The 13,899-nt window shown below is 36.6% G+C and overlaps 1 protein-coding gene across 3 annotated transcripts in view; it reads right to left on the reverse strand.

Moving 5' to 3' along the window:
• Positions 1–13,899, reverse strand: part of Stau2 (staufen double-stranded RNA binding protein 2) — a 310,719-nt gene that overhangs the window by 145,645 nt on the left and 151,175 nt on the right. For all 3 annotated transcript variants that reach the window (XM_013028448.1, XM_013028445.1, XM_013028447.1), the window contains one exon: positions 6,663–6,794. In XM_013028448.1, the coding sequence (XP_012883902.1) occupies positions 6,663–6,794 (132 nt within the window). The remainder of the gene's footprint in view (positions 1–6,662; positions 6,795–13,899) is intronic.

Consider the following 13,899-nt stretch of genomic DNA (forward strand, 5'->3'; position numbering starts at 1 on the left):
GGCAGCAGTTCGGTAAATAAACTTCTTTTCCTGCCTGAATAGCGTGTGGTGTTCTCTTCATGGGCTACCTAATGAAACCTACCTATTTAATATACCTTACATTACCAACTTGGGAAGATGAGAGAAGAAGGTTCAAGGCCATCTTTAAATAACCAGCAAAAACCAAGGCTGGAGACATGGTTCAAGTGTCAAATTGCCATCCTAACAAGCTCAAGGCTTTGAGTACAAACTCCAGTGCTGGAGGGGTAATCCCACAATATCTTGTGTTCCTTTACCCTTACCACATGAGAAATCACTGCTGCAACCTGTGACTGAAAAATATTAACAGTGGCATTCTCACAAAGCGGAAAGTACTATACAACATAACAGACTGACAGCAGTAAATACCAATGGCTGACACTAAGACAAAATGTGGTTGATACTATGCTGTTTTACCTGGATATATGAAAATCATCTCATTTTAATCTTTACACAAATCTAATAAGTGATATTAACATTCTACTTTTATAGAGAAGCAAACTGGGGTTAGAGAGGTTTATTAATTAGTGTGTAGTCATATAGCTAGCATGCAGTCTTACTAAAACTGTACTATAATACTAAGTTAGACACTAACCATGCTAGAACCTTTCTGTTCATTTTACAAATAGGGTGCAGTCATTTCTAGTTTATAGTAGTTCCTCCTTTGAAACAGGTGTTTAAGGGTATCCTATGTCCCTGAGAAAGGCTTTTATATGATTTGGAGTCCTCTTTCCATTTCAAAACCAAATAAATTGTGGAATCTCTTTTTGAAGCAGTATATTTTGACTTACATGTAGGTTTTGGATGTGTGTGTGTGTGTGTGTGTGTGTGTATGTGTGTGTTTGTATATGTGTGTGAAGTAGATCCTTATTATATTGCCCAGGCTGGCCCAGTACTCATGAGCTCAAACAATGCACTTGCCTCATCCTCTCAAGTTACTGAGACTATAGACATACCATGACAACTGCTTTGTATCTAGGCTCTGATCAATGAGTCAATAACATTAAACCACCTTGTGAAACTTAAGGGAAGCTTGTATTCTAAAGAATCCTTTGTATTTTCTTGTTGAAGGAGCTTTTCCATGTCAGTTGTCTTCTACACAAAATCAGTATTTGCTTTTCAGATGCCTGGTTCTTCTGTGATTAAAGAACCTTGAAAACTACTATATAAATGAACTAGATTTAGAAAAGTTCTATGCATTTAAGAAAGGAAAGACAAACAGTGGGATGAAGAAGATAGCTTGGAACTAATAAAAAGAGCAATCAAAGCTGGAGGCCAGTGGCTCACACCTACAATCCCAGCTACTCAGGAGGATGAGATCTGGGCTCATAGCTCAAAGCCAGGCCAGGCAGGAAAGTCTATGAGACTCTTATCTCCAAATAGCTAGCAAAAAACATAGAAGTGGAACTGTGGCTCAAGTGGTAGAGCAGTAGTAGCCTTGAGCAAAAAAGATCAGGGACAGTAGCCAGGCCCTGAGGTCAATCCCCAGGACCAGCACGCACGTGCGCGCGCGCGCGCACACACACACACACACACACACACACACACACACACACACACACACACTAACTTCCAACCATCTCTGTAACATGATCCTTTCCTTTTTACAGTGAGTAGAAGAATGGAAGAAGAACAAAGTTTGTAAATGCAAGGAACATGCTAAGGAACATGCTGCAGGAGGGAGACTCTCCTGGGTATGTTCTCTATGAAACAGAAATGTATCCCAGAATTCACAAGCTCACTGAGGCAGGCTGTGAATCTGAGGAATGTGAGTACTGTGAGGAACAAGTCACCTTAGGGAGGGGAAGTACAAGAGAATGTCAGAGTGCATAGTCCTAAGCATTAGACTGCTCCACTGAAGTGTAAATATTGCCATTTCTCCTTTCACAATTCTTTTCTCTCTACTAATGACTATACTTGCTAGAATATTAAATTATACTTCCTTTAACTAATTTTTCATCTTCAATTGAATCCTAGGCCTACTGCTTTCTCATTTCTACTCAAACAGTGCTAGCAAACTAAAACACTCAAAAAAGATCAAACTAATAATACATGTAATAATGGTAATAAAGTAACTGAACCTAAAAAGCACTATGCCAATCAGGTACCAATGGCTCACACCCATAACCCTAGCCACTCAGGAGGTTGAAAAATGAGGGTCAAGTTTCAAAGCCAGCCTGAGCAGACAAATCTGGGAGATACTTAATAATCATCCAAAAAAAAAAAAATGTCGGTAGTGAAGGTATGGCTCAAATGATAGAATGTAAGTTGTGAGTGGAAAGAGCCAATCAAGAGCACCAGTTCAAGCCCTACCCAGCACACACACTCACATACACAAAATATTTTACCAAACAGAAAGAAATCAAACCAAAGACTATGTAATGTGTGATTTATTTATTCTATATGATACTCTGGAAAAGGTAAAAAGAAAGAGATCAGATGGAAGCTTGCTAGGGAAAGAAGAAAGGAAGCTGTACAGAGGGGCATTACAGAACTCTTCTGGAGTCAAACATATAGTAGGAATCTTACTGGTGTGGTACTTAGTGAGTAAATACAATGTTTCAAAATTCAAAGAACAGGTCAGATTTTTTTTATTATGGGAGTACATTATTAGTGTGTAATTACAGAATAGCTCAGTAAGGAGATATAGATATTTATATTTATATTGTGCAGGACCTGGAGTTTGAACTCAGAGACTAGGCATGGTCCCTGAGATGCTTTTTTTTCTTTCCTTTCCATCCTAGGGCTTGAAATCCTGGGCACTGTCCCTGAGCTTCTTTTTGCTCAAGGCTAGCCCTCTACCACTTGAGCCACAGCACCACTTCCAGCCTTTTCTGTTTATGTACTGGGGAATCAAACCCAGATCTTCATGCATGCTAGGGAAGCACTCTATCACTTTTTTTTTTTTTTGTAGCACAACACTAGTACTCTACCACTTGAGCCACAGCTCCACTTTCAACTTTTTTGTTGAGTAGAGATAAGAATCTTCCCATGTAAGTGTAATCCCTCTGTACAGTATTTTCACAATTTAAAAAAATAAAAAGAAATCTCATGGACTTTCCTGACCAGGTGGTTTTCAACCACGACCCAGCCTTCTACATGGCTAGGATTGTAAGTGTGAGCACCAATACCTGGCCAGAATATATATTTTATTCTTATTTATCAAGCCTTACTGAACAGTCATTGTGTTTCAGACACTACCAATACAAGTATTAACTCATTGCAGTCCTCCAATGCAAAGCCCCAATCCCAAATCCTAATACATGTATTATTAGTTTGATCTTTTTTGAGTGCTTTAGCCTTGCCAGCACTGGGTTGTTTGGTTTGAGGCTTTTCTAAATTAAGTAGTTAGAAACATTTATGTGAAAAACATTACATGCGAGAAGCCTTTGTGAATACAGACTGATAAGGTGAGGTAGGTCTAGCATTTTATGCATTTTATAAAATGCACAAGACATTATGTCTTGTCTATTTCATAAGAAAAGAACATATTGTATATTGATTTTGCAGGTTTTGACTTAAAAAAAAATAATGCTGGGGCATGAACCCAAGACCTTGTACAAGATAGATCAGTGATCTACCACTGAGCTACAGCCCAGCCCTGAAGGTTTAAAAAACTAATTTGTCACACTCACCAAAGGTTATTTTTTTACTGGAAAGTATGTCGTCTTTCTCCCCTCCCCCAACCTTTCATCTCTGTCTCTATAACTCTGTGTGTGTGTGTGTGTGTGTGTGTGTGTGTGTGTGTGTGTGTACACACATCATGTTAGTTCTGTTTCTCTGGAGAGCCCTCACTAATTCAGTGGGTATGGAAAAATATTTTTCAAATTAATAAAAATTAATGCTGTTTCTGTTGTGTTTTCTTTCTCTTAATTTTCAAATAAGTGTCAATGAGATATTTATTTTGGTGTATTTTTATAAACCACAACCAGTTTTAATCAATATAAATGTGTTGTTAAAACAATATATATACACAGTAAGAGCTATAGAAACTTGAACATATGTTAGGTTTCATGTTACAAATACTTTTAAAAGAAGAAAATGCATTGGACAAGCCAGGTAACAAAAACTGAATTGAAACCTCTAGCAATACCACATAAATGGTATTTTAATCACTGAAAAAAATGCTATCTAAGAAGAGTATAACTAAATGCCTACTAACTTTGCCTCTTTCGGAATGTGTTCTGTAGAAGCTAAAGATATAGCTGAAGCAGAATCCTTAGACAAGAGAAGCCTGACCAAAGCACATTGAGTTTTTAAGAGTAATTAGTTTTACAAGCGTACTTTTTTTTCTTGTTACATAAGATGCTTAACAGATAAAAATTTCCATGTGTGCATAGATAATGAAATGATAACATAACATAAAATTAAGCCAGTTCTTGCCAAAGTTCTGCCAGGTCCTGAGTTTAGGGGCCTCTGTTTCTTTTGCAGCAGAGGAAGGGTGTTAATAATGTAATGAATTACAGAAGAAATGAGACTATGAACACAGGCCTTGGCAGAAAACAAATACCCTCTGAATTTATCTTTAAATTTAACATAAACAAAAAAATTAGTTTATAGAGTGTCTGTCTAATATAGTTCCTACTCTAAAGGGGTAGTCAAAATTTTTATTTTGTGTTTTCAGCTGCATTAAAAAAAAAAAAGCCAGGTGCCAGTGGCTCACTCCTGTAGTCCTAGCTACTCAAGTGGCTAAGATCAGAGGATGATGGTTCAAAGCCAGCCAGGGCAAGAAAGTTCGTGAGGCTCTTGATCTCTAGTTAACCACCAGAAAACCAGAAGTGGCGCTATGGCTCAAGTAGTAGAGTGCTAGCCTTGAGCTGAAGAGCTGAGGGACAGCTCCCAGGCCCAGAGTTCAAGCCCCACGACCAACAGAAAGAAAAAAAAAAGTAGCTTCTCTTCTAACAACCTCTGGTTTTATTTGATTTTTTAATTTTATTGTCAAGGTGATGTACAGAAAGATTAAAGTTACATAAGTCAGGCAGTGAGTATATTTCTTGTTGAACTTGTTAGCCCCTCCCTCATTTTTCTCCCATTTTCCCTCTCCTTCCTACTCCCCAGTTATACAGATCATTTCCAACATATTGTCTTGTGAGTATCACTCTTGCATTGGTTCCTCCTTTGTCCTTTGCCTCACTATTTTGTTGTTATCCTTGCCTTCCCTAATTCAGATAAATGTATAATACAATATCCAGGGTACCAAAATCAAATACAGTGATAATAGGGGATAAACCATAGGGGGGAAAAACAATACAAAAGAAACAAGTTTGCTGGAAGAGATGTGACCAAAAGGGAACACTACTACACTGTTGGTGGGAGTGTAAACTTGTTCCACCACTCTGGAAAGCCAGTATGGTGGTTCCTCAAAAGATTAAACATAGAGCTCTCCTATGACCCAGCAATCCCATTTCTAGGCATTTATCCAAATGACCACAACAAACAAAGCCATAGTTAAGCTACCAGCACAACTATGTTTACTGCAGTATTATTTACCATAGCTAAGATATGGAACCAACCAAGATGCTCCTCAGTAGATGAATGGATCAAGAAAATGTGGTGGGCTGGGAAGGTGGCTCAGTGCTAGAGCACTTGCCTTGCATGCCTGAGGCCCTGGGTTCAATTCCTCAGCACCACATAAGCAAAAAGAAAAAAGCCGGAAGTGGCACTGTCACTCAAGTGGTAGAGCGCTAGCCTTGAGCTGAAGAGCTGAGGGACAGTGCCCAGGCCCAGAGTTCAGGCCCCACGACCGGACCCAAAAAAAAAAAAATAAAAAAAAAAAAAAGAAAATGTGGTATATATACACAATGGAATTCTATGCTTCCATCAGAAAGAATGACACCACCCCATTTGTAAGGAAATGGAAAGACTTAGGAAAAAATCATATTAAGTCCCATGGTTTCCCTCATTTGTAATAATTAGTATATGTCTAGAATAATCCTAGCAGATGAGCAGAACAGCTCAATAGCTCTGTATATATAACCATATAAGATGATGCTAAGCGAAATAAATTCCAAGACATAGACACAAGAGGTTTTCCTTTGTTGTTGTTTTCAACCTCTGTTTTTTAAAAGACACAAGACTACATCAAAAACAAATAACAAAAACAAATGACTAGCAAAATACAATTGGTCAGGAAGTTAAAACATTTTTTTTTTTTTGTCAGTCATGAGGCTTGAACTCTGGGCCTGAACGCTGTCCCTCCGCTCTTTAGCTCAAGGCTAGCGCTCTACCACTTGAGCCACTGCACCACTTCTGTTTTTCTGAGTGGTTTATTGGAGTGTAAGAGTCTCATGGACTTTCCTGCCTGGGCTGACTTTGAACTGCAATCTTCAGATCTCAGCCTCCTGAGTAGCTAGGATTACAGGCATTAGCCACCAGTGCCTGGCTTAGTTGAAACATTTCCTATACATATTACCCTATATAAATTTTAGTATTTGCTAATTTTAAAATTACAATTACTAGTATTTCATCTCACTCCTTAAGTAAATGTTGTCCTGGACCTGTGATATCTATCTTATATGAAGACAGGAATACTGCCTCAAAAAGTTAAAATTGATGTCTACTTCAAATCCTAGCAAAGATTAGAATTTGTTATCCATTTTAATATTGTGAAGGAATGCACACATACACATAAACTTCATGCTTACCTTGTCAAGCTGATCTTGAAGACTAGTTGATGCTTTATAGCCCAGCTGTAACAGCATTGCTTCCGCAGCATTCTTTTTGGCTATCTTTTTATTAGGTCCTGTTCCAGTAGCAACTTCATTGCCTACTTTGACCTGAGTAGGTAAGAGAAAGAAATTAATTAGAGTTATTTTGGTAAACAAGAAGTCCTTATATTGTTAAGTAACTGATTGTATTCTTTAGCATTCAAAAATATAAAATGTAAACTGGGCACCAGCAGCTCATGCCTGTAATCCTAGCTAAGGATTAGAGAAAGCTAATATCTGAGGATCATGGTTCAAAGCCAGCCTGGACAGGAAAAATCCAAAAGGCTCTTATCTCCAATTAATCACAGAAAAAGCCAAAAATGGTACTATGGCTCAAGTGGTAAGAGTTCTAGCCTTGAGGAAAAGAAACCCAGGGTCAGGACCTAGGCCCTGAGATCAAGCCCCAGGACCAGCCAAAAGTAAGTGTGTGTGTGTGTGTGTGTGTCAAGCCCCAGGACCAGACAAAAGTGTGTGTGTGTGTGTCAAGCCCCAGGACCAGCCAAAAGTGTGTGCGTGTGTGTGTCCACAATTTCCACAGAATAAACATAACCAATAGGACGATAGCTATTAAAGAAATTAAAAATGTAACTTATTTTAAAACATCTTTCCATAAAGAAAATTCCTGAGTTTCTCCAGGAAATTATACATACTACTTAAGAATTATGCTAATATTACATAAATTCATCTATTGTAAAAAAGAAAAGGTATCAATTTGATTTTAAAACACAATAAAAAAGAAAATGTGTACTATTTTTACAAATAAACATGGATACAACAGTTTTAAATAGTACAATAATAGTACAGTAACATATAAAAAGAAGAATCATGATGAAGTTGGGCATAGCCAGCATAGGAAGAGTGGTTTGCCATGTGAAAGCAAAAAAAAAAAAAAACAGTCAATGAAATGTCTTGTACTAATAAGCTGAGGAGACAAACCACCACAGTCATCCTAATAAACTGAGCAAATAATGTTCATAATGGAAATGATTAGCAAACTAAGAAAAGTGGCATCCTTGATATGATAAAATAATTTTTAAAGATCTATAGCAAACCTTAACAAATATTATATTTAATGTTGAAACTCTGAGATCAAAAACAAAACAAAACTATATTCTATTACTTCTAGTACTTAACATTTTGTTACAAATCCTGGATAGAGTAAGACAAGTAAAAGTATAAAAACCAAACAGAGAAGGAAATATTATTTATCAGTATTTATATACAGGAAATCTAAAACAATATACAGGAAAATTATAAAAATTAATGGGAATGTAACAAGCTCTTTGTATATAACGGTCAGCATAGAAAAAGTCAACTGTTTCTATTAATATTTCATTAACATATTAGAAAATACCATTTTACTAAATATAAATGAAATACAAGAGTATTTATACCCTTTACAAAACAATAAGCATTAATGAGGAACATTAACCTTAGCAAGTAGAAAGTCATGTTCATAGACTTAACACCTCTAAATTCAATAAATTCCAATTTTTAAAACCCACATATATTTTTATAGTACTTGACAAGTAATTCCAAAATTTACATAGTGTTAGGTTTGGTGATGCACTTGGGAAATAAAGGCAAAAAAATTATGAGTTCAAGGCCAGCCTGGGCTGTATATCTAAACAAAAATAGAATAGCATAAGACAAAATTTACATAGTAACCTGAAGACAAGATCTTATGCAAAAAAGAACAAGGTGATTTGTCTGGATGTTTAGACATCATAAAAGTAATGTAAAAGATGAAGAGATTAAGAAAAGATCAGGCATAATTTAAGTGCAATCAATTTGAGTGCTTAAAATTACTTCTGTTGCCCTAATGGCAAAAACAATCCTTAGCAGAAAGAATAGTGCTGGAGGAATATCAATACCAGACTTCAAACTACTATAAAGCCATAGTAATCAAAACAGCTTAGTACTGGCACAAGAACAGACCTGAAGACCAATGGACTAGAACTAAAGACACAGAAATGAACCCACAGACCAATAGCCACCTAATCTTCAATAAGGGAGCTAAAAAAATAGAATGGAAGAAAGACAGCCTCTTCAGTAAATGGTGCTGGCAAAATTGCTTAAACACCTGTAGAAAACTAAAGCTAGATTCTTATATATCACCCTACACCAGAATCAACTCCAAATGGATCAAAGACTTCAAAGTAAAAGCTGACACCCTGAGAAGATTACAGGAAGGAATAGAAGAAACTCGAGGGTTCCTTGGGACAGGCTGAAATTTTCTTAATAGAGACCCAGAAACAGAACATATCAAAAAAAGGTTGGACAAATGGGAGTGCATGAAACAAAAGAGCTTCTGTCCTTCTGCAAAGGATATAGCTAGCAAAATCAATAGAAAGCCCATGGATTGGGAGAAGATCTTCACTAGCCATACAATGGACAAGGGCCTCATATCTAAAATATACTTAGAACTCAAAACTTAAATACCCCAACAACAAATCCTCAAAGAAACTACTGCCCAATTAATAAATGGACTAAAGGCTTAAAGAGAGACTTCTCTGAAGAGGAAATAAGAATGGCCAGTAGACACATGAAGAAAGGCTAGACTTCTCTAGCCATAAAAGAAATGCAAATCAAAACAACATTGAGATTCCACCTCACCCCAGTTAGAATGGCTATAAGCAAGAAATCGAACAACAACAGATGCTAGAGGGGATGTGGCCAGAAGGGGAACCCTACTGTATTGTTGGTGGGAGTATAAACTTGTTCAACTACTTTGGAAAGCAGTATGGAGGTTGCTCAAAAGACTCCACACAGAGCTCCCCTATGACCCAGCAATCCCACTTTTAGGCATTTACCCGAACGATCACTAACAAAGCCATACTAAAGCTATCAGCACAACTATGTTTATCACAGTATTATTTACCATAGCTAAGATATGGAACCAACTCCGATCAATGCCCCTCAGTAGATGAATGGATCAAGAAAATGTGTTGTATATATAGGAATTCTATGCCTCCATCAGAAAGAATGACACTGCCCCATTTGTTAGGAAATGGAAAGACTTGGGAAAATTATATTAAGTGAAGTAAGCCAGACCCAAAGAAACATAGGTCCCATGGTTTCCCTTATCTGCAATGACTAGACATATGTCTAGGACAAGCAGGAGAGGTCAAAAGCTATGTACATATGACCATATAACCTAATGCTAAGCAAAATGAACCCCAAGATAGGGATACAAGAGGTTTTATCTTTGTTAATATTTTTAATGTATTTATAATGTACTATGTGATTTTTTTTGTTTCTTTTGTATGTTCTTTCCCCATGGTACAATCCCTGTTGCCACTGTATTTGATTCCGGTATCCTGAATCTTGTATACATTTTTCTAATTTGGGGAAGGGAAGGGAAATAACAAAATGCTGAAATAAGGATATAAGATGCCCCATTGTTACAATGAGATATACAAGCCAGTATGTTGAAAACAAACTTCACAACTTTGGGAGGGAGGGGGAGTTGGGGAGGAAAGGGATGGTAGGAGGAAAACAAAGAAGGGGGTAACAATGTTCAATAGGAAATGACTCATTACCTTGCTCATGTAACTGTAACCCCTCTGTACAGTATCTTTACAATAAAAAATGTATTTTTAAAAAATTAAAAAAATTACTTCTCTTCCCACTATCCCTTGGAAGAACAACAGAGAGGCGGTAAAAATCCTCGACAAAAAATGTACTCATTCCCTTATTGATGTAACTGTAACCCTTCTGTACAACATCTTTACAATAAAATTTTAAAAAATGGGTTTATTTTTAAAATATGGATATCTCACGCACAGTTTAATTACATTCAAGTTTCTGGGTCTTCTCCTGAAGTGTTGACACTAGGCCATGGAAGATGTTATCACAATCAAGTACCATCAAATCTTAGAGCTTTAAAACAATGTAAATGTAAGGTCTGTCTATTCAGAAAATTGAACATCAAGTTGTTAGTTGTGGTGCTTCTGATGGTTCTTGGGTAGAAACTTTTTATTCTAATGTTTTCCCTTTGCTATGAATATTGCCATTCCTTGTCTTGTAAATACATCACTTCACAGACATGTCTTTATACTGTCCTTTTTCTGTGCTGCCTCTGATACGTAAATTTCCCTTTTTTATAAGGTTAGAAGGTATATTGGATAATGGCCCAACCTAGTGCTCTCTCTTTATCTTGACTACTTCTCTGAAAACTTTGTTTCCAGTAAAGTCTGAAAACTTTGTATCCAGTAAAGTCATGATTGAGGCACTTCAGACCTTACTTCAACCTATCTTTATTTAGTGGGGGACACCAATCATCATAAAAGAGCTTGCAAAAAATGGTCATGGGGACTTATACTGCTGTGTGCTGTTTTTCTGAGTCATTGCTTCTCTGGAGCAGATTTTTGTCTTATAAAATTTCAATTTTTTTTAAGTAACTGTGATAGAATTTAGTAAATTTGGATTCCAAGAATTATACTGTGGGTCAATGACTGCTTAAGAGAGGTTCATTTCTCTTTTTTTTTTTTACATTTTTTTATTATTGTATCTTTAAGTAGTTATACGAAGAAGTTCCCATTCTACAAAATAGTGTATGAGAACAAGGTGTCTGACAACATTATCACCCATCGCTCCTAACCATCATCTCACTTTTTTTTAACTGAGATTAGGTGGTTACATAAATTTCACATATTTCACAGTATTATGGACTAGTGATACTTAAAGTCACAAACACAAATAAAATAAAATTTTTTTTAAAAATTACTTCTGTTCCTAAAAAGAGCACTAGTTACAAAGAAAAAAGGAGGTCACAAATCTAGGCAAGATAATAGAAATGTCATATGACTATAACACATCCCTAGTGAATTCATTTAAATTCATTTTTTAAGCTATTAGAAAAATAAGCAAGAGAGCTTAACAAGCAATCCATATTTTAAAAGTTGTATTGTGTTGTCGCTTGAACAAAATTTCAGGACAGTATATTGAGTATGGGCAATGAATACAAATATAATACAAGCAAATCTATTTTTCAGCTATACAGCATGATAGATCTAGTTCATACCTTTCTGGCTGTTGTATAAAATTCTAACATTGTTTCACCTTCCCCAAAAAACATAGACTTCCATCAGATATGCACACTTGAGTACTGGCTACTGATTTTTGCCTTTTTTTTTCTTATGGAACTTGAACTCAGTGCTTGGTACTTGCTAGGCAGACACTACCTCTTAAAACCCATCTTTAACCCTTTTTACTTGGATTATTTTTGAGATGTGGACTCAGTATCTGCCTAGATTGGCCTGGACTGTAATGTCTAATTTCTGCTTTGAGCTGTGGGTGGACTGACAGACACAGGCCACCTCACCCAGCCTTTTCTGTCGAGGCAAGGTCCTGTGACCTATTTTTGACTGTGCTGGCCTAGAACCACAACCCTCCTGATCTCTGCCTCCAAAGTAGCTAGAATCACAAGTGTGAGTCATAGTATTCTGCTATTCATTTATTCTTACACTATTTTGTGTTACTCTTCCCATCATTTTATTTTTCAGTGAACAAACCATTTTTAAGAAATTGGTGATGAATGATATATCAAATATGCAAATAATATAAGATTCTTATTGACAGAATTTTAGTCAAGATGAACTAAATAATTCTTATAGCATATGAAACACTGAAAATATATTCACTACAAATTTCTGAACAATGATCACAAATCATATAGTATATATCGGTGAAATGTTTTTGAGACATATTGCTTTTTTCCCCCCGGAAAGTCAGAAACCAACATAGACTATTAGAGGTCACCTGCAGACTTCATTTTGAGAAGCACATTCTATAGTACAGTCACAGCAAATTCTTGGGGCTAGATGAACTCATAACACTTGCTCCTATCACTGGTTTCCTGGCCTGACCTCAATATGACAGGCCCTAAGATTATGTGACCAAGATCCTGGCTAGTCACCTGTACTATTATTTTCCAGTGCTTGGTATGCTCCTCAGCTTTACCAGCCACTGCAGTACTGCTGGAATGGCAATGTCAGATCTAATTTATTGGGGGTTCAAAGACTTGCCAAAGTAAATAGAAGCAAAATATCACTGAGCAGTAAAAACCGAAGTTTTCATCTATTTTTACACTTTATACATACCTCACTCAATCTCTGTCAATTTCTCTTCTGTTTTCTCCCTAAATCTTATTTATCTATTTCTCTTTGGCCCCAGGTTTCTTTCTGCTCTTGGACTTGGCAGCTGCAATGCTATTCTCACTTCTCCATTCACTATCTGTGTTTGCCAGATTTCCACTGGACCTATTCTGATATTTGCAAGACCTACTTCTTCCAGAACAGGAACTTCCCGTTATCATATCTACCTCATTCATCCCCTTGGCTCACAGAAGTTTTATTAACCACACAGTCTGTGGATAATTATCCCAGAGGAATTTGTTAGTATTGAGAAAATACTGCTAAAGAACTCATCAAACTCAGGAGCCACTCAAACTATTGGAGATAAAGAATCTCAAAAATTTTTCTGCCCACACTGGATTTAAACAATGATCCTCAGATCTCAGCCTCTTGAGTAGCTAGAACTACAAGGCATGAGCCAACCGACACCTGGCTTCAAAATAGCATTTTATTATAAAAATCGAGAAGGAAAGCTGGTAAGGTGGCTTAGTATAGAGTGCCTGCCTAGCATGCATGAATCCCTGGGTTCAATTCTTCAGTACCACATAAACAGAAAAACCTGGAAGTGGCGCTGTGGCTCAGGTGGTAGAAAGCTAGCCTTGAGCAAAAAAGAAGCTCAGGGACAGTGCCCAGGCCCTGAGTTTTTTGCCCAGGACTGGCAAAAAAAAAAAAAAAAAAAATCAAGAAGGAGAATAAGTTCATGAATTATCCTGTTAATTTTTACTAGCAAGAATTTTCCATTATTTTACCATATAGTAAATTTAAGATAGCCAGATTTTGGACTTTAAACAAATCTTTTACTTAAATCAAGTCCTCAAAAAAATCTAAGAAATACCATTACGCATTATCCTGCCCATGTAATTGTAACCCCTCTGTACAGTATGTTCACAAATAAAATAAAATAAATTTAAAAAAAAATCTAAGAAAGAGTTTTTCTTTATAATTTTTTTATTGTGAAAATACTGTACATAGAGGGGTTACAATTACATGGGCAAGATAATGCGTACATTTCTTATCAAGCATTGTAGCCTCCTCCT

The sequence above is a fragment of the Dipodomys ordii genome, unplaced genomic scaffold (assembly GCF_000151885.1).
Source record: "Dipodomys ordii isolate 6190 unplaced genomic scaffold, Dord_2.0 Scaffold109, whole genome shotgun sequence".
Classification (NCBI taxonomy): domain Eukaryota; kingdom Metazoa; phylum Chordata; class Mammalia; order Rodentia; family Heteromyidae; genus Dipodomys; species Dipodomys ordii.